At 34.6% G+C, this 20,785-nt stretch overlaps 1 protein-coding gene across 1 annotated transcript; it reads left to right on the forward strand.

Moving 5' to 3' along the window:
- The first annotated feature begins 2,604 nt into the window (after positions 1-2,604).
- On the forward strand, positions 2,605-19,375 carry ptk6b (PTK6 protein tyrosine kinase 6b). The gene is made up of 8 exons (NM_001076672.1): positions 2,605-3,048; positions 4,986-5,107; positions 9,623-9,783; positions 10,291-10,453; positions 15,190-15,348; positions 15,486-15,667; positions 16,542-16,695; positions 18,451-19,375. Exons 1-8 carry the CDS (start codon positions 2,651-2,653, stop codon positions 18,645-18,647), a joined length of 1,536 nt encoding a protein of 511 aa, NP_001070140.1. The 5' UTR covers positions 2,605-2,650; the 3' UTR covers positions 18,648-19,375.
- Positions 19,376-20,785: the final 1,410 nt, after the last annotated feature.

A 20,785-nucleotide genomic window follows, 5' to 3' on the forward strand; every position in this document is an offset into this window, starting at 1 on the left:
AGATGTGGACAGAAATACGTACAAAGGAACGATTTGCATGGACAAAAGTGCACATATGATAGACTCTCTTTTTGAATGCTTGTTTTAATGAAGTTATGTGCAATGGTAAATGCTTGCTTAAGAGGATAAAAGAGCATGAAGAGTGGAGGAAATAGTGGATTAGAAATTGTGAAAAGGTGAAATGTGCATCTCCTTAATCTGACAGGGCCAGATTATCTGTAGCTTGTCATAGCAACCCTTGATCATAAGTGGATTTAAGTAGATGTTGAGCACTGATATGCACCATTATAATACACATCTTTTGAGCTGCACTTACTTTTTTTTTTTGAGCTAGAGTTGATCTGGCCCATTCAGTTTCTGAAGCAGTACTCTGGGGATAAAAGTTATAAAAGCTGTCACTGGGCGGTATCAGCGGTACCTTTGCTAAATATGTACCTTAAAGTCTATGTTTAATCAAAATTTAGTTCATTTTGCTTGCACACATTGTTATTCTTTAGGTCAGTGGATCTCAAAGTGGGGGTCGTGGGACAATGAAGGGGGGTCGCTTGGTGATTTCCAAAAATCAATTTATTTTTATTAAACCATAAGAATTACCATATTTTATCCATAACCTACTGAAGAGAAAAAATTGTCATTTATATTTACTATATACTATATAGTTACTATAGTAGCATATAGTTACTAGTTCTATTGGAACTACCCAGGGGTAATTACATTATATGAAAGACACAGCAATAACTTTACATACAGCAGATTGATTTTATAACACCAAGTTCTGGCCCATTTACAGCACTGACATTCATTAAAAAATCAAACAAAGAATAGACTTGGGTCTATGGTGTGTGTGCGCCATTGCATAAATGTTTTTTTGTATTTATAACCACCTTAGAGGATATTGGGAGTCGCGGGTTGAAAAGTTTGGGAACCCCTGCTTTAGGTGAACACTTCCAATGAAAAATTTGGTCACCCTTTATTTTGATGGTCCATTTGTTGAATGTAAGTTACATTGCATCTACATGACAACTAATTCTCATGGGATTATAAGTAGACTGTTAGGTTAGTGTTAGGTTAGTGTAAGTTAACATGTACTTGCAAAGTTTCTTATTGTCAGTTAAATGTCTGTTGAAGGAGTAGTATCAACAGATATTAAGCAGACGGTCTACTAATACTCAAGTGTACCATCAAAATAAAGTGCTACCAAAAACGTTTTGTAATCTTCAACCAAAGTCGGACCATTTGCCTCTGCATTTGGAGTGGCGGTCCTTCTCTGTTGGTTAGTTTGAAGGCTTCAGCTACTATATTTTTAACTACGTCCCTCTTACCATTAGTTTGTTATGAGGTAACGATTCATTCCGCCCACTACTCAATATTTTATTTCATTTAAAAGTACATCAGCATACTGCAATAACATCATACTGAAGTCATTACTGACGCACTAAACTTCAGTTTCATGCTGACTTTATGTTACTAGTATGAACAGTTGGTTAAATTTCATACTTTTCACACTGCACTTAACCCTGAGTTGTGTTTTTAAGCACTGCTGTTATCCACGGGTAAATGAAGGTTTTATGTATTTTATGTGGAACCAGGGTTACCACTGCTGTTTACCCTAGTTTATGAAACCCTGGAGCAACTGTCAGCTAATTAAATCCTTTGTACAGTCACACAAAAATTGTGTGTTATATAGTTTTACATAATCTAAATTAAAGACAAATAGTGATGGAAAAGGCACCAATTTGTGTACAGAAGAGTTTCAATCTTACCTTTATAGTCTGGATAGTGCAATGGGTCACATACTGCATATTTCCAATCGCTGACACAACAATTAATCATGTGAATACCCAGGAATATTTGTGAGTGGTGTGAATTGTGATAACCCAGGATTTCCTATACCCAGAGTTAACAGATTCAAGATTGTCAAGCCCAGATGTACCTTTAATGTAACATTATGCACTCTTGTAAAGTAAATAAGGAACAAAGGTTTAGTCTTTACAAGCTGTGACAGCTTTTACAACTTTATTTCAAAGAGTGTTGGTACAAGAGGTCTTATTTGATCTGAAGCTTTCAGGTCTGAGTTTATGTTTACAAAAGTCTCACCTGTCAGAGTACGGGCAGGTGTCAAGATGGTGAAAACTATGGCCATTTTAAGTTATAACTGTTGAGTGTCTTGAGCCTATGTGAAGGCAGGCTGCACAAATAACTGTTTTCTACCAGGTAAACTGATCTTGAAACACTGTGGTGAACACAGGAGCCATATGACTAAACTACCTGGGTAGCTTTCTTTGTGATCGGTTTCGTAGAAATCATCCATGTCAAAAGTCAATTGTCTTCCAGTGCATTATTATATAAGATGAATTCTTCAGATGACACTTGTGAATAAAGTATTTTTTCAGTATTCGTGTTTCTGCCGTCTCTTTATCATTTGTTTTCTGAACCATGTACCCGCATTGACGAGAAGTCTGCAAGCATGCTGATAGCCTGTAAAGCAATTAAACTCAAATAATAAAGTATGCCTGTTTAGCCTTTGAACTTGTGTCATATTGTCGTCCACAGGCGTGGTTCAAATGCGGAAGGTTTCACTTTAGTGACAGTTCCTCAAAGCATCGCGCTCATATGGGAATAATCCGCGAGAGCAGGTGCTTTTTACCTCATGGGGGAATGTTGTAGGAAAACTTGCCCATGTCTCAAGACAATATGGGACAAAATATACGGACCACCACAAGCGGAGGGGGAAAATAGCGTGAAAGTTGACGGTGACTTTACGAACAAGGGCTTCGACAAGAATGAGACTGAACGCCGTTATTCGAAGCCGAAGATCAAGCCGCCTTTACCACCGAGTGCAAACAACAATGCTGCTATTTACATGGCACTGTGGGACTTCAAGGCGCGCAACGACCAGGAGTTGTCCTTTAAAGCTGGAGATAAGTTCGAGATTACCGACCGTTCCGGTGACTGGTGGACTGCCAATAAAAAGGACATATTCGGCCGTGTGACCACCGGTTTTGTTCCTTACAATTATCTGGCTCGAGATTCCGTAGAGTCTCAACCGTGAGTGTGAAAAAAGCTATTCCTAAATGCAGTCTGTGTTGACTTTACAGCGTACATATTCAATTAAACGTGCAGGGATAGTTGAAAAGCCAAAAAAAAAGATGATCCTGTCATCATTTACTCACTTTTATTTGTTTCAACGTTTAAGAATTTCTTTTTTCTGATGAACAAAATATACTTTGAAGAAAGCTGGAAACCTGTAACTATTGACTTGTATTTTTCTTACTACACTGTAAAAAAACGCAGGGTTCCACACTATTCATTCATGTTGTCCCAACACAAATTCATTAAGTTTAATTAGCACTTCAAACTAATTTCTGTGGATTGAATATGAGAAATTAAGTTGTCCTTTTAAGTTTGAACGAAGAAAAAATTATATATATATATATATATATATATATATATATATATATATATATATATATATTTATATTTATATTTATATTTATTTATTTATTTATTTTTGAGTGTATGAAAGTCATTGGTTAGGTTTTCAGCATTCTTCAAAATATATATTTTAACTGTTCAAGAGGAGAAAGAAAGGTTTGAACCACTTGAGGCTGAGTAAATATCGAGTAAATTTGCCTTTTTTGGTCAAACTATTTTTTTAAATGATCTAAATTACATTCTCTTGCAATTATTTCAGTTATTTTATTTAGGTTTTGGAGTCATTGTGTTGTATATGAAATGTAATGGGCATTTCAGTGGTTATTCTAAATGCTGCCAGATTTCATGATTTCAGTTTTATTCCAAATAATAAATCATTTTTTTTCAAAGACTGTAAACCAGTTGTTGGTTAACCACATCATCTCAGATGCAATAACAATTCTGACTTTTGTACTGGGCGTGACGTTCATATGACATAAATAGATAAGACATGGAATAAAAATTCAAAGAAAAGAATACAATACAAAAATGTTTTGGAATTTGCAACAGTATGCCTACCAGTATCATAAAACTGATTTGTTTGGAATATTGCAAATAAACTACAAATATAGTGATACATGCATAATAAAAAATGTAATGATAAAAAATATCTATTAACGTACAAACAGACAAGAACTTGCTGTTCATAAGCTTGCATCGTTGTTATCTGTTGTTTTAAATATTCCAGCTCTTTAAAGCTGGGTAGTTTTAGGTGGTTTTGTATAAATCTGAAACTGATTTCAGTGATGTAGTTCCTCCATGTCACTATGATCATAGCTGTGATAGGATTTTCTCTCATATAATTATCTAATATAATTTCAGTTATTATATTATTATTTAAAGAGTTTTTCATTTTTGTAAAGTTTTATGTAAAGATGAAAACATTTTTTTTGCCATGTCACTTTTGTCTTCACATCACATGCATCCCTGTAGTTCACATTTTAGTTTTAGTTATGAAAAAAATCAGATCAGACAAAGCTGTAATAGATTAAGCATGTAACAATCTGCTCATGCACATGGCATCATTTTCCAATTTGTTTTTATTTATTTTTTGAGTTTCTGAGGTTTACATAGGGGGAAAAAAACTGTTTTCAGACCCTCAAACACTTTTGTAACTTAAATAAATAACCAATGTAATAAAAAAATGAGTTGTAAAAAAGCTGTGTTGTGAAAACATACCTTGAATCATCATCCTTTCTGTAAACATAAAACCAAGAACAGAAGAAACTGATTAGTCTGATTCATAAACAAATCATTTAGATGGTTTTATGAATCAGTTGGACTAACAATTAATTGAACAAATCTTATTCAAATGTTGACACCATTGTACTTGCACTTCGAAAGTGGTGTTTTTGATGCTTTTGTAGTGTTTTGGGAGTATTATTAAAGCTTGATTTGTTTCTCAATCTTGCACTGTATCAATTTAAACTTGATATTTCAGGATCATCAGTTAAAAGAACATTTTTAAACATCTAAACTGATGCAGAGATTTTTTTTCTCTGATCTTTTAGGTGGTTTTTTGGAAAGATGAATCGTGTTGGAGCAGTGAGCCACCTCATGTCTGATGAAAATAATTATGGATCTTTTCTTGTGCGGGTCAGTGAGAGTGACGACATGGGCTACGTACTGTCAGGTGTGTGTGTTGTTGTTTAATGAGAGTTATTGGTGAGTTTTATACAATGGGTTCCCACAGGTCATGGAATTCGAGGAACATCATGGAACTTTAAAAGGTTCTCTCAGACACTGAATTTAGGTCACTTTGAATTTTAGTTTCCATTTATCAATATTTATATATTTGTAAAAAATGTTTTAGTTGTTTCACTTTTATTGTTATGGTTAGCCCATTTTATTTCTTGTACACTTCTCACTCATCAACAAAGTCAAATGCAGTCAGCAGACAATATATCTTACAGTTTTTTACAATGGCTGTGACACTTTTTTCAATACATTTAACAAGTTTGCTAAACTCTTAACGCAGCAACACACCTAAAACACACAATTGGCAAAACAGTTAATTTCATGCTCAAAATCACACATTATAAACTAAAAACCTCTAAACTACTTTACAAAATACAATAATAAACGAACACACTACACCATGTCTAACAAAACACTGCAAACATGTTTCAAAATGAAATTATTGTTTAAAACACAAACACATGTTCTCTTCCAACAGAAACATTCAGTCAATCAGAACACACTGACAATAAAAACACTATCATCAGCTGACATTACAGAAACTGCATTAGGTTCTGTGTCAGCTCTGCCCTTATATTTGAAGTCTCGTTACAGTTTTGTTTCGTTGGGTTAAGTTAATGCATGCATTTTCTTTCTTTTACTGCAAAAATTCTATACAAAACGAAGAAAAATAATTGCTTTAATGTAAAAAAAAAATACAGACACAGAATTGCTGCAGTACAGACTTTTTTTTAGAAGAACATCACTGCAAACAGAAAAAGCACCACAATTATAATAAAATAACAAAGTAATCTTCTATTCTGCCCGTTCTTTTGCCACATGTTCTCATCCACATTATACTTGGTATCTTCTGTGGCCCGGCACAGTAACTGTGGCCCTTTGGCCTATTATGTTTTTCCTACGGCGACATCCCCAGCCTTGTCAACATTGAAAATTTCATGTGGTACTTCATTGGCCTCTAACTTCATGACTCTCTGAAAGTAATTAGACACAGTGTATGCAAATGCTGTACTGTATATGTACTGTATGTACTAATGAACCCCAGGTTTAAAGAGTAGTTTACTGCAAAACACACTGTGTATTGTACTGTAAGGACTGTATTGCATAATCTTACATGGACGTATTGGTGACAGAGTTCTTTGATGGGCTCACTGTTCCTTTCAAAAACCTCAAGAGTCCTCTATTTGTATATTTGTATCTATTTGTACATGTATATATATATGAGAGACAGCATATTGCGGTTTTATATATATATATATATATATATATATATATATATATATATATATATATATATATATATATATATATATATATATATATATAACCACAATATGCTGTTTCTCATTGGCAATTGAATAAAATATAGGGAATATATTTGTGTTTAAATTCACAACTAGAACAGCTGTTCACTATGACTTTATTCTATATAATTTCTGTTTAGAACATGGTGTTATCTGTTCTGACATACTGTGTTAAAGCATTTGTAAATTTGACTGTAAAATTACATTGTTTTGTTCTTGGTTGTGCTTATGTGTAAAAGATGATTAAGCATTTTTAATTTGTGTTAACTGGATGCATTTTGTGTTAAAACAACAAGAAATGTGTTAATTGTATAGCCCACGAAGACGGATGTTGTGCAAACTGTGTTAAGAGTTTAGGAAACTTGTTAAATGTATTGATAAAAGTGTCATAGCAATTGTAAAAAACTGTAACTAAGCCAAACATGTCAAATATAAATTATAAAAGCTTTTGCTTCAAAATGACCACTTCAAAAACTGGGCCTTAAACAGTAGATGATAGAAAAGCTAAATAAAAGATTTGTAAAACTTTGCCCATTTTGCAACCACAAAAACTACAGCAAGTCCATTGTTCACAATGTAGCTGTTTTAGTAGCCTGTGCCTTTAAATCCAAATGAGCTGGTTCTCTCTGCTCACCACTCAGATGTGCTTGTCTGCTTCTCCTGTGCAGTGTTGCCAATTTAGCGACTTTGTCACTATATTTAGCAAATTTTCAGACCCCCAGTGACAAATCTTTTAAAAAGCGACTAGCAACAAATCTAGCAACTTTTTCTGGTGTTACTAGAGATTTATTTATAGATTCTCATCTGTCCATATTGTACCATTCCTGCTCTTCTCAACGAGTTGCGGGTGATGTTGTCAGCCCCTCCCCCGCCTCAGAGCACTAAAAGGGGGCCCAGTACCCCACAGCTGTCTCTCACATATGCAGATCACCCCTCTGCGTATCAACGGCAAATGATTTAGCTCTGCAAGTTTGTGTTATTTCCCTTGTACAGTCAAGCCGATTTGCGTCTCTTTTCTTTTAAATTTAACCGTTTCGTTTCACGTTTTTTTTTTTTTCTTGTTCATAATCACAGATATTTTAGTGACCGTTTCCAAACTTGTGTGGGTTTATTATGTCAGAGAGATTACTGCAAATTCACTAAACATCTAGATGTACTCTATCCAAACAACAATACATTTAATTAGGTTGATATGCATATGTAAAGTGTAACTGTTAGTGCAAATATAAAAACCCATATGCTGTTAAATAAACAAAAACTGCTGGACGTGATGATGTCACTAATATGCAAATTGACGTATGACATAATCTAGCAACACTTAGCGACTTTTCGAGCAGAGCTAAGCGCCTTGTCATTGAAATTAGTTGGCAACACTGCTCCTGTGTTACGTCAGATAAACAGCCGTCAGTGATAGAAACAGACACGGATGAAGCTGAAATAAGGTCATGAGTCAAAATTACCAAGTAAGTTTAGTTGATGTATTTGCAGTGGAGTACTTTTTAAGCCTTTCTGAAACGATAAGCCTACACCAATGCCATTTGCAGTACACACACTAGGGGTGTCATATGCAATTGTTTTTTTCGGTGCACCGTAATGCAGATGGGGACAATTTGATATCGGTTCAGTAATAATCATAACCGGTTATTACAAACTGACGTCATTTATCTCCTATGCGTGATGTCGTAGTAGAATACTTTGGCGAAGGAGGCAAGGGCGAATTAAAAAAAAATGCTCCTACTACTTAAAAATTAGATAATTATGCACAGTTCAACTGCTTGTAAGTTTGCTGGAAAGTCTTTCATTGACACTGAAGAAAGCACAGCACACGAGCCACTATTTTACTACTACGGGGAAAAGCTGTAAAATGTTTGTGAGGTAACTTTTCCTTTTCTCTTGGCTATTAAAACGATAGTTGTGGATCCAAACTCGAGCGTGTCTGAGATGTAAGTTTTCTCTACTGTGTCTATTATGGATTACTGATAATCGCGTATTATGTGCATATAGACAATAACTGCGGCTGTTCTTCCCGCGTCACTCATTGGTGAACAGCGCTTTCACTTCTAAAACCAATCGCAGCCTTTTCTGTTGAGCGGGTAAAGACCAATCATTGAGGTGTAAGACCTCATTTGACAGCGCTAAAAAAGCAAGCGAGATAATATTTACATGAGTTTATTTGCTATAAATGCTTGTGCTGTCTTCTGTGCATGTATTGGAGTTTTGTTTGATACATTCTAAAAAGCGTTTTCTTTGAGCAGGTCAAATTAAAGGTCGGTACATATATCTTACTGCTTGTATTAAAGGACAAAATTGTATTACAAATAATATATAAATATTAATCTATTTATAGATTTTAATAAAAAAATATTCTTGTGTTGTGATGAAAAAATCTAATTATGGATGGAAAGCATCGTCAATGCACTGTGATGCACCAAATCAATGGCATGATAATCATAACCAAACCATGAGACCAGTGTAGGTTCACACACTCACACACACACACACACACACACACACACACACACACACACACACATATGCATATTTATTGACACCATGCGGCTAAGGTGATTATAGTGGTTGAGAATTTGAAAGCGATTTTACTCTCTTTATTAAAAACATGCTCTGTTTTAAATGTATTTTAAACTTATAAAATTAATCATTGATAACAGAGAGTTGTAACATATACTTTAATCCCAGATTAATCCCCAAAAAATGTTCCGGGACATGTGTATACATGTTATTATGGTGACATGGCACCTGTCAATTAATTCGGTGGGAAAACCGCACTCCTGCATCACATTGCGGTGGTCCTCAAAAACACTGAGATTTTGGCGTTGTTTAACGTCAGTAAAATTTACAAAAGAGAGTTGTGTTTAAATCACTCCAATATGACTGTGGACACGCTATACATACAGACAGTTCTGTCCAAAAAGGCTACAAAAGTTGTTTTTAATATTTGATACTATATTGATTATAAATAAGCACAACAACAGCCTTGTTATGGAAATCAAGCTTTTTAGTCTGTAAAAGGGAGGGAAAAGTCAGTGAATGTGGCTTAAAGTAGGAACCCAGAATAAGATATATATATATATTGGAATCCTCAAGGCCAAAACTGCTGTCTGAATTTCTAAATATTTTTATCTTAGTGAGGACAAAGGAAAATGCAAAGCACTTCAAGATCTTTCAGACTGGTGATCAGTTCTACGTGGATGCGTTGTTTAAGTTCAGCAGTATAGTAGAAGTGATTGAACATTATCAAAGTCACCCACTCTCCATTGGGGACCTACTGAGTGAGCCTTGCATTCGGGTGAGACTTTCTTTCTTTTTCCATTTTTGCTTGTTCTCTCTCATTGTACTGGTTTTACATTGTGCTGTATTCTCAGAATTTGCTTAGCTTTGATCAAAAGAGGAAGTCTGTGCAAGAGTTTCTAAATTTCTGCTATTTCAGCTTAATTTTGAAATTGCATCACCATTGCATGTGCATCAGAGCGTAAATATCTGCCAAACATCAAGAAACAACTATTGCATAGTACTCTAGCAAATATACTGCCTGATTGTAAACCATCTGATTTAATACTGTAAATATGTGATATATATATATATATATATGTATATATATATGTATATATATATATATATATATATATATATATATATATATATATATATATACATATATATATGTATATATATATATATATATATATATATATATATATATATATATATGTATATATATATATATAGTTTGTCTGAGAACAAATGTGCATGTAAGTTTCTTTCCTCTTGACACTATTGCATCATCTTACTGTAGATAAAGCCGGAGAATGTGCCACCTCCCTCAACGGATGAATGGGAGCTGCCTAAAGAGGAATTTCAGCTGGAGAATCAGCTTGGCAGTGGTCACTTTGCTGATGTGTACAGTGGCAAATGGAAAAATCACTCTAAAGTGGCCATAAAAATCCTCAAGAACAACGGTGAGCTCATATTAGAATACAAGCATTACCCACCAAAATGATAGTTGACCCTGTTCTTATTGTGCTAAATAAATTCTTTATTTTTATTATGAGAATATTTGGTCTCACTTTATATTAAGTGGCCTTAAGTAATATGTACTTACACTGAACTTAATAATTTGTTACAATGTACTTACTGTGTAAATACATGTTTTTACATTGTACTTATGCTAGATTAAATACCTGTATGTAATTACATCTGTAATTAATTTCTGTAATTACATTTGTAATTATACTGTTGACCATCCCTTTTACCTTAACCCTCCCTTAAACCTACCAATACCACCAATCCTGTCCATAACCTGACCTGTATCCCAGCACCAGAAGTGTTCTGCAATACATTTTCGACATGTTAAGTCATTGTATTTATTTTTTGATGCAAGTACAAAGTAGTTAAGGACACTTAATATAAAGTGGGACCGAATATTTTTGTTACATTCAAATCCCTGTACTACAAAGTCCTGAAAAGGATGAATAGCATTTCAGTCTGGTGTTGTTCTTGCAGCGTAGGAACCTTCTCTCTTTTTCAGACAACAAAAATAGAAAAAAGTCCTTTTCACATCCATATAATCAAAACAGGCTCATTATATTTATGTACTCCTACATACATTTCTGGAGAGCACAAAATACGTCCCAGGAGCTACGTTTTTTGCAGTTTTTGCTTTTGTCAATCCACCAGAGGCCGCTGTGTACACTTTTTCAGATCTTAAATATCTCTTGCGAGTGCCATTCGCACCTGCTCTTCTTGCGTAAATCCACCAGAGGCCGCTTTCGACTTTCGACTGATTTAATGACTGACCAACTGACTGATAACCTCACCCATCCCCCTTTCCTAAACCCAACCAATAGTGTTTTAAAAAGCACAGATTGACCCACCCACCTAAAAAAAAGAAAAGCCCTCATTTGATTTTTACCACGTTTTCAGATTTTACCACATTCTCACCCTGTTACCCATGTTACTTGTTTATTTTATTTTTGGGCCTCTTTTTTTATCTAACCTGCTTTCTTCACTGTTCCTCACCGGACATGAACCCCATTGTCATGATCAGCTCCTCTCTGCATCAAGTCCACCAACATACATGATGAGCTAACTGGACAAGCTGGTAACAGCGGGAAAGCAGTCCACACATTGTTAAACAGTGAGCTGGTAAGCGTGAAAAGGAACAGCGTCATAACTTGCAATCTTCAGAAATATATATAGGGCTACACATGAGTGCCCATTTTTCACTCCTGGAGCTTTTAGCTGCAACACATCCCCTAGAAGTCTTGGAGACACAGACTACCTGGTTAATGTGTGTTTTATATGAATAGACTCTTAAAAATAAAGGTAGTTTGTTGGCATCAGTGGTTCCAATAGTTCCATAAAACACTTTACAGTCAAAAGAAACTTTCCATTTCACCTAGACCTCTGTGCATTGAAAAAGGTTTCTTTAGATCATTAAAATGTTCTTAACACTAAGAAAAGGATTCTTTTAAGAAGTCTGGTCCAACTTTATATTAAGTTTGTATAATTGCTATGTACTTACACTGAAATTAATAATTTGTTATACTGTATGCATTGTGTAAATACATGTTTGTACATTATACTTTTGCTTGACTAAATACCTTCATGTATCTACATCTGCAATCAATTTTTGCAATTACACTGTTGATCATCCTTTACATCTTAACCCAATCTTAAACAATACCCAGACCATCAAACCTTACGCATATCCCACCTCAATGTCAGATGTCTTCTGCAATACATTAAGAACACGTTAAGTACATGTGTATTTATATTTTGATGTAAGTACATTATTAGGAACCAATACATTTTATGTCATGGTCTGCAAAACCTTCTTTTTGGAACCTTAATTTTAGGAGTGTAAACTTTTCAGGACAGTGGCCCATCAGCAACAGATTGCATCAGAAATATTATCACATCTACTGATTACATCATTGATCTTAGAGCAGGACTATTCCTTTAAGAGACTCCATTAGCAATGATGTACACTCCAACTGTCACAACAATTGTTTTATTTTTGATTAATGATGTCTGTATGTGTATATACAGTTGAAGTCAAAATTATTAGCCCTCCTGGGCATTTTTTTTTTCTTTTTCAAATATTTCCCAAATTATGCTATGAGAGCAAGGAATTTTTCACAGTATTTCCTATAATATTTTTTTTCTTCTGACAAAAGTCTTATTTGTTTTAAGATGAAAACAGAATGATAGCAGTTTAACATTTTTTAAAAATAATTTTAAGGTCAATATTATTAGCCCTCTTAAGCAATAATAATAATAATTATATATATTTTATATTTTATCTTATATTCTGTTTACCAGCGACCTCCGGTGGTTAGATCGCTGGTGATCGTAACAGTACTGTCTTCATAGCAAAGATATTAAATTCTTTTATTATAAATTCATTATTAAAAAAAATTTTTAGTAAATATGTTAAAAAAAACTTCTCTCCATTAAAAAAATGTAGAGTTTTTTTTTAAAGATTTTAGCAGGATTTAGATTTTAGCAGGAGGGCTAATAATTCTGACTTTAGCTGTAAATATAGTTAGTATTTGGGACATTGTTGTAGTATAAACTGACTCTTGAGTGTCTAATAAAAGGATATAACAGGTTAAGGTTTTATTTTAACACAAGAGACATTCACGCCTGTGTTTGAACCACCTTTCCTCAAGAGTAAACCTCTTCAAAAGCAAGATACACAATACTCCAGGCAGGAACTCAGGAATTCTTGCTTTTGTCAGTCGCGGTGTTCAGGAATTTCCTTCAGGGAATGAACTGAACATGCATGACAATGAAAAGCAGTTTTAGATGTAAATGAGTAATGTGACATTGAGGGAAAACAAATCGCATAATACAGGCAAAATAAATGTTTCCTTATGAAAGCAATTACCTGCCTTGCAGCTTTAGGATATGAATGCATTTTTGGTGAACACTTGTTTTTAATCTGGTACATGAACACAATGTAAGTCATGCACAATAATAGTGTCCTAAACATTACCCTAGTAAATGTGCAACTAAATACTCTGCAGAAAAAGTCTTTTGTAAATGGCTATTTAAAACTCAGAGCCTGGCTGAAATACTGTAATTTGGTTCACCCAAGTGGAATAAACGCAGTACTACAGATACACTGCCACACATTTATTGTCATGTTCTTCAATTTAAATTGAAATGTACCTAAAGAGGGCCTATTTTCCCAAATTTCTTTAGTGTGAGCATGGAAAAGATCACTTATAAGTTTACTCCAGAGAAAGATCCTTTGTAACAGTAAATAATGTTTCTGAATACACTTTGATTTGAGTTATCCTCAGGGAGTTAACATACAATTACTAGACACTTTATTAGGGACAGCTTACTAGTACCGGGTTGGACCCTCTTTTGCCTTTAGAACTGCTTAATCCTTCGTGGTATAGATTCAGCTAGGTACTGGAAATATTGCAAGAAACCAGTCTGAGATCCTTCACACTTTATGACATGGTGCGTTATATTGCTGGAAGTAGCCATCAGAAGATGGGTACACTGTGGTCATAAAGGGATGGACATGGTCAGCAACAATACTCAGGTCGGCTGTGGTGTTGAGCATCATGCTCAATTGGTATTAATGGGCCCAAAGTGTCCAAAGATAATATCCCCCAAACCATTACACTACCACCAGCCTCAACCGTTTATACAAGGCAGCATGGATCCATGCTTTCATGTTGTTTAAAATTCGATACTCATCGGACTAGGCAATGTTTCTCCAGTCTTCTATTGTCCATTATTGGTGAGCCTATCCAAATTGTAGCTTTGATTTTCTGTTTTTAGCGGACATGAGTGGCACCTGATGTGGTTTCCTGCTGCTCTAGCCCAATTGCCTTAAGGTTCTACGTGTTGTGCATTCAGAGATACTCTTCTGCTTACCTCAGTTCTAACGAGTGGTTTTTTTAAGTTACTGTTGCCCTTCTATCAGCTCAAACCAGTCTGGCCATTCTCATCTGACCTCTGGCATCAACAAGGCATTTGCGCACACAGAACTGCTGCTCGCTTGATATTTTCTCTTTTTTAGACCATTCTCTGTAAACCCTAGAGATGATGTGCATGCAAACCCCAGTAGATCAAGAGTTTCTGAAATACTCAGACTAGCCTGTCTGCCACCAACCATGCCATGCACAGTTTGAACTCCAGCAAATCGTCTTGACCATGCCTAAATGCATTGAGTGACTGCCATGTGATTGGCTCTTGGAGCACTTGGAAAATAAATAATGTGTACCTAATGAAGTGTACTTGTACCTAATAAAGTGAGTGTATGTTCAAGGCAAACGCTGTAAAAGCAATCTATATTTTTTTACTTCTACCTGAATGGAATTTACAGCATGGCTTCATAAATTGTCTGTTAGTTGTTTGTGCTAAAATTTCACAGATATATTCTGAGGACAACTGAGATAATAATAATAAAGCATGTTTTCCCTTTGTTTTAAGCTTATATTGTGTGTCTACACCAGACAAAACCCACTAAAGTTTGTTTTTAAAACAATACAAATGTCTTAATATCCAGTATTGCTTTACTGACTGTCCTGATTTCTAATATTATTTCTAACAATATTTTGAATAGATATGAAATATATCTTTGTTAATAATAAATAAAAATGCATGATATATTATGCTAGAAGTAAATATAACAACAAATAATATTTCTGCTTTTATCTTTTAAACACAGATGCTCTTGTGCTGAGGGAGTTTCAGTTGGAGGTGCAGATCATGAAGCGTTTACGTCACAAGCACCTGATTTCTCTCTTTGCTGTGTGCACTTCCTCCTCACCGTTTTACATCATCACCGAACTAATAGAAAAGGGCGACTTGCTTCATTTCCTCAGAAGTCAGTCACTGTCTGATAGATATAATTTTAAGAAGTCTTAAATTTTTTATGCATGGGCTGCTCTTATTTTATTGATTTAAATATATACACTTTTTAATACAAATTATATATATATATATATCTTCCTGATCATGCAGATCCAGAGGGAAGATCATTGCAGATGGAGTCTCTGATTGACATGGCAGCTCAAGTGGCAGATGGGATGGCATATTTAGAGGCAAATAACAGTATTCATAGGGACCTCGCTGCCAGAAATGTGCTTGTAGGAGATGGATATGTCTGCAAAATTGCTGATTTTGGCCTAGCTCGAATCATTAAGGTAAGATTGATTATTTATTTTTTTGCTTCACAAACTGTATCTGAATTGGTGTTAATAAGTGCTTAAGAATTGGCCCATTAGTGTTACTATTACTGTAGAGCTTGGGGTGATTATTGATAGTGCAAACAACAAATCTGCAGCAAATGCATGATGCTATTAATAATATGGGCCAAAATCTTTGATGAATATTTCCAGGATCTTACTGATTCCATGCCACAAAGAATTAAAGGCACAAGACATAAGAAAAACACTATACGAGTGGTATATATTATGCAGACTTATGTGCTTTCATTATCCCAAATGTTTCAAAGAATGTTTAAATTTAGATAACTAAGCAATTTTATCTAGTGACAAGACTGTGTCCTTTGTCACCATGTTAATGATGTCTGTTAATGATTTCTGGTTTGGTTTTATAGAAAACAGGGAAACACTAAAGACGTTTTAACATGTTGTGTGTTCTAACGTGTCAGATTGACTGACCTCCCATTCAAAAAGTATGAAGTACATTTTGATGACAAAATATGCTACTCATCAATGCTATCACCTAAATATTAATGTGTAGTGGTGTGATATGAATGGTATGTGGTATGAGTTGTATGATAAAATGAACACTGAACACTCAGAACACTGGCGACACCAAGTCGACGGCAAACAACTAACACCAACAGAAACTGTTGAAGCCCAATGGCGTTGACTTGGTGTGTCCCCACTGAAAATGTAATTCTGTGCCTTTTAGGCAGTTCTGAATGCAAAAGGGAGTTTAATCTAGAACTAGCAATGTGGACTATCTTAAATTGCCCACAGAGTTTATAACTGGAAATGAAGTTCATAGCCTAAGCTAATGTAACATCTAATAAATTTTGTTCATGTCTAGGAGCCAGTTTATTTAAGCGATGACAAGAAAATACCATATAAATGGACAGCACCTGAGGCCATTGGTCATGGCACTTACTCCAGTAAATCTGATGTCTGGTCCTTTGGGATTCTCCTTTATGAGATTGTTACTCATGGAGGAATACCTTATCCAGGTCAGGTTCAAGACAATCATTTATTCTCTTTGTTTGGGGGGGGGGGGGGGGGGGGGGGTTGACACAATATATTTTTAAATCATAAACATTATTTTTACTTTAAATATTTATATTTTTATGGCATACATTATTTATAGTTCAAAATCTGTTGTAAAACAATTTGAAGGGAAGAAACTACATGCAAAACTTAATTTTTTTTTATTTAGCAGTTCTGTTTGGTGTTTATAGTGGTTTTTGGTAATACAATAAGGTTGTATCAGTTAATGTTAGTTAATGTATTTAGTAACATGAACAGACAATAAACAATACATTTATTACAGTATTTATTTATCTTTGTAATGCTACTTATTTCATTGTTAGTTCATGTTAACTCACAGTGCATTAAATAAAGTTAACAAGCATTTGGAATTTTAATTATGCATTTATAGTAAATGTTGAAATATGATTAATAAATATAGGGGCCATGTTTTTTAAATGTTGCACAGAAACCATTCTAAATTTGTTCTAAGGTCATTTCGCAAAAGTCTGTAAGTGTGATTCAGAGGAAACGAACATGTACATGAAAAACATTGTGATGTAACATTTATAAATAAAAAATGACTTTGAAATTGTGCTCAGCTGTCAGATCTCCACTTAGAAAATGCCCCCTAATTAATATCATTACCATATAAGAGAGGACAATGACCCTTAGTATGCAGCCAAAAGAACAAAGGAGGAGCAACGGGATGACCCTGTGAATGTCTTTGAGTGGCTTAGCCAGAGCCCAGACCTGAACCTGATTGAACATTTCTGGAGAGATCTAAAAATGGATGTGCACAGGGGCGTTGCTAGGGTTGGAAGGGATAAGGGGCTTACACAAGTCCATATGTTTCCTTCAAATTTCTTTGAAAGCTGATTTTTTTTTTCCAGTTTTCCTCAAAAAAGGTTGATGTGGGCATTGTAGCACTTTAAATGCATGTAATGCCTGTTTCATTCACACTTGAGCAGAAATTACATACATGCCTCACAAAAGTAGTTGAACATTCCAGGAAATCCCTAATATGGATGAAGGTATCCAGCTATTGCTGTAGTTGAATGAAAAAAACATAAAACATAAACATAAAAAGGTAAACATAAAAAGGCTTTAACTGATCATTTTCACTACTGCGGCAATAAATGGTTTATATGTGTTCTTCCAGCCATCTTAGGTTTTTCATAAGAAAGTCGATTTATAATCCAATGCTAACTGACATAACATGTTACAGTAGAATATAGCTATAAAATAATAGATGCATGAACACACTGTGATTTAACTATTACAGAAACAGATGTGACTGGCTATACCATATCTAGATAACTTTGTCTAGATATCTATATCATATCTAGAAAGCTTGTACAATTGTTGTTTTACTTAATAATTTGCGAAACAGTTGTATTATTACCTGATCAGCTTCAGCTCCTCTAAAAAAATTAATGAATGAATGATGCAGTGGCGGGATCTTTTTAACATGTGCCACTCCCACCTGCCAGTAGAAACAGGTACTGCTGAACAGCTGAGCAACACAAAAACTGCCGTAAGTGGTATGCGTGTGATGTAAATGGTAATTTTAAGTACTTAGATAACAAAATAAATGTTATACAACCTATTTTTATTCAAGTGCAACATACTCCAAAAGATCAGGGGCTATTGACAATACATCAGGGGCCTAAGACCCCAAACACCCACTAGTGTACTAGTAGACCCTTGAACTAGTAATATTTGCTATTCTTTTATAGGTGTCAACACTGGTGAGGTGTATGATCTCATAACGAAGGAAAACTACAGAATGCCTTCACCACCCAAGTGTCCACAAGCCATTTACAACATCATGCGAGCTTGCTGGAGAATAGAGTCAGTGGACAGACCCAACTTTAAGGTTTTGAAGGATGAGCTGGACAACTATCAAGGCCAATATAGCAGTGTGGGAAATTAACACAGACAGATAACAACATCCTGTTGGCTGAAACTTTTCTAAAAGACAGATCCATCATATAATCATCTTCAATGAATTAAATGGACTGGCAATTAGTCCACCGTATCAGTTTTCAGAAAATGAGGATGCGCACTTGAAGCACTTTTTGGAAGCTCTTAGGGAATAATTTATTGGGGTTTTGGGCAATATACTGTTTTATTTTATAATGAACAATGTTAAAGAGTAGATTGTACTGATTTGAAGACCACGAAATAAATGTTTAAATCTGTAATTAACAGTTTAGTCAATCAGATCAGTTCTGGGGCATCAAAAGGTTTGTAAAAATGTCTGATTATATACTGTACAGATACACAACCCTATACAAACCAACACAATATGAATGATAGTTGTATATAAACATGGTATTATCATAGTGAACATGAAGCTAAATTAATATTTCAAAGAATATATAAAATGATAAATGATATGTATATTTATGATGATTTTTGTATTTTAAATATTGAGTAATTTGTAAACTGTAATAGTGCACTGCATTGTTGATTTTTGCAATTTACCCAAGCTAATTCTTCAGTGCAGTCATAATTACCAGACTTTTAAGAAAGAAAGTGCATGCAAGATTAGACAAAAATTATGTTATTCATACTTTTAACTTTTATTCCAAATAGACACAATCCTAGTGTACATGACCTCTAAAGTTTATGACCTTTTATAATAAAAAATTAACTGATCACAATGTATCATTTGATGTTTTATTAGTATTACACCTGCAAATTCCAGATAGCCTATGTTCTTGGATCTGTTTCGGGGAAATAGATAAGAATGTGTACATGTTTTGCCCAAAGACTTGTCTTAACAGCTGTAAAATATAGGGTTTTGCCAAATGTAGTGAATGTTTAGCAGAATCAATGTGAAATGTGACCAGCAGATGGCGATAAAATATAATGTCAACGATTAGCTGTAACTTGCAGTCAGTAGTTGTGTCATTCTGGTCTACTTATGATTAATTATAAACTTGTTCGTCAGATTTACTGATATAGCATGTGGGCCAATAATTTTCAATAAAATATTTAATTAAATTTAAATATTTAAAATGACCTTGATGCGTTTACTATAACAACAAACCTACCCCTGTTTTTGAAGCTGTAAACTTCAACAGCTATTTGTTTAAACTAATCACAAGAGCTGCTGGTGTAGGCTGGGATCATCTGTCAAATATCATTGAGCAGGGTCATTCGTGTTAGGCTCATTCACGAAGAAATTTACAACATAAATTTGTATTATAACTATATTTCGTCCTGTTCCGTTTTGGTTTGTTCATTTACCTTGGATTAAACAAAAGTAAAATACATCTGAGAAGAAATGAAAAGTCTTACACGAGACCACTGTTCATGCAGTCAGTGCGTGACCAGCAGCACGCCACAAAATAGCCCCTCGCCTCACCACACATCGATCTGCTTCCTGTAAGTCACTCATGAGCCTTTTTAGGCTAATACAGCTGTTTTAAAGTCGGCTATAATCTGACCTTACTTTAAAAATAAAAATGAAACCCATTCGCTTGAGAAATTCTATGTTATTGTATTTTTTTATTTGGAATTCCTAAAGTATCAGCATTTTTCACCTAGCAAAACTATTGCAAGCAGTCTCGAGTAAGAGTTTACTCATGTTTTTACTCCATCCAACTTATATATATTATGAACTATTTAGCCAATAAGGAAATCTATAAGAGAAAAAAAACTGGGTCAGTATCTATAACTGCACTTTTGTCAAATATTTACATACAGCCTGCTCGAGGTTATGCTAGGTAACACTCAAGTGTTGGAGTGTGTTCACAGTTCTATTTTGGTTCTGTTGGTTTTGATTATAGAAGTTTATAGAAGAATTCTATATAATTATAGAAGTTGTTAGTGCTGGTTTGCTGATTTTTAAGTCTAAATCTTAAGATAGCCTACATAAGAATATTTATTTACAAAAAAAAAGGTGTGCTGGGATGAAAATGCTTGTTTTATTTACCTGCTTTTGTATTTTCTCATTAGCTGAGATCACATGAAGACTTATGATGTATAAAGAAGCCAGAGCAGCACCAGATATCCCTCCGTTACACAAACAAATATCTTCTGCAATGTTGCATTTCCAACACC

Source organism: Danio rerio, chromosome 23 (assembly GCF_049306965.1).
Source record: "Danio rerio strain Tuebingen ecotype United States chromosome 23, GRCz12tu, whole genome shotgun sequence".
Lineage (NCBI taxonomy): Eukaryota > Metazoa > Chordata > Actinopteri > Cypriniformes > Danionidae > Danio > Danio rerio.

What these genes read in the sequence shown, in the direction of transcription:
- ptk6b (NM_001076672.1), top strand. Translation starts at nt 2,651, where the DNA reads ATGGGGGAATGTTGTAGGAAAACTTGCCCATGTCTCAAGACAATATGG. An exon ending in AAAAATCCTCAAGAACAACG is followed by an intron (nt 10,454 to 15,189) that starts GTGAGCTCATAT and finishes TTTTAAACACAG; the next exon opens with ATGCTCTTGTGCTGAGGGAG. An exon ending in TGGAGGAATACCTTATCCAG is followed by an intron (nt 16,696 to 18,450) that starts GTCAGGTTCAAG and finishes ATTCTTTTATAG; the next exon opens with GTGTCAACACTGGTGAGGTG.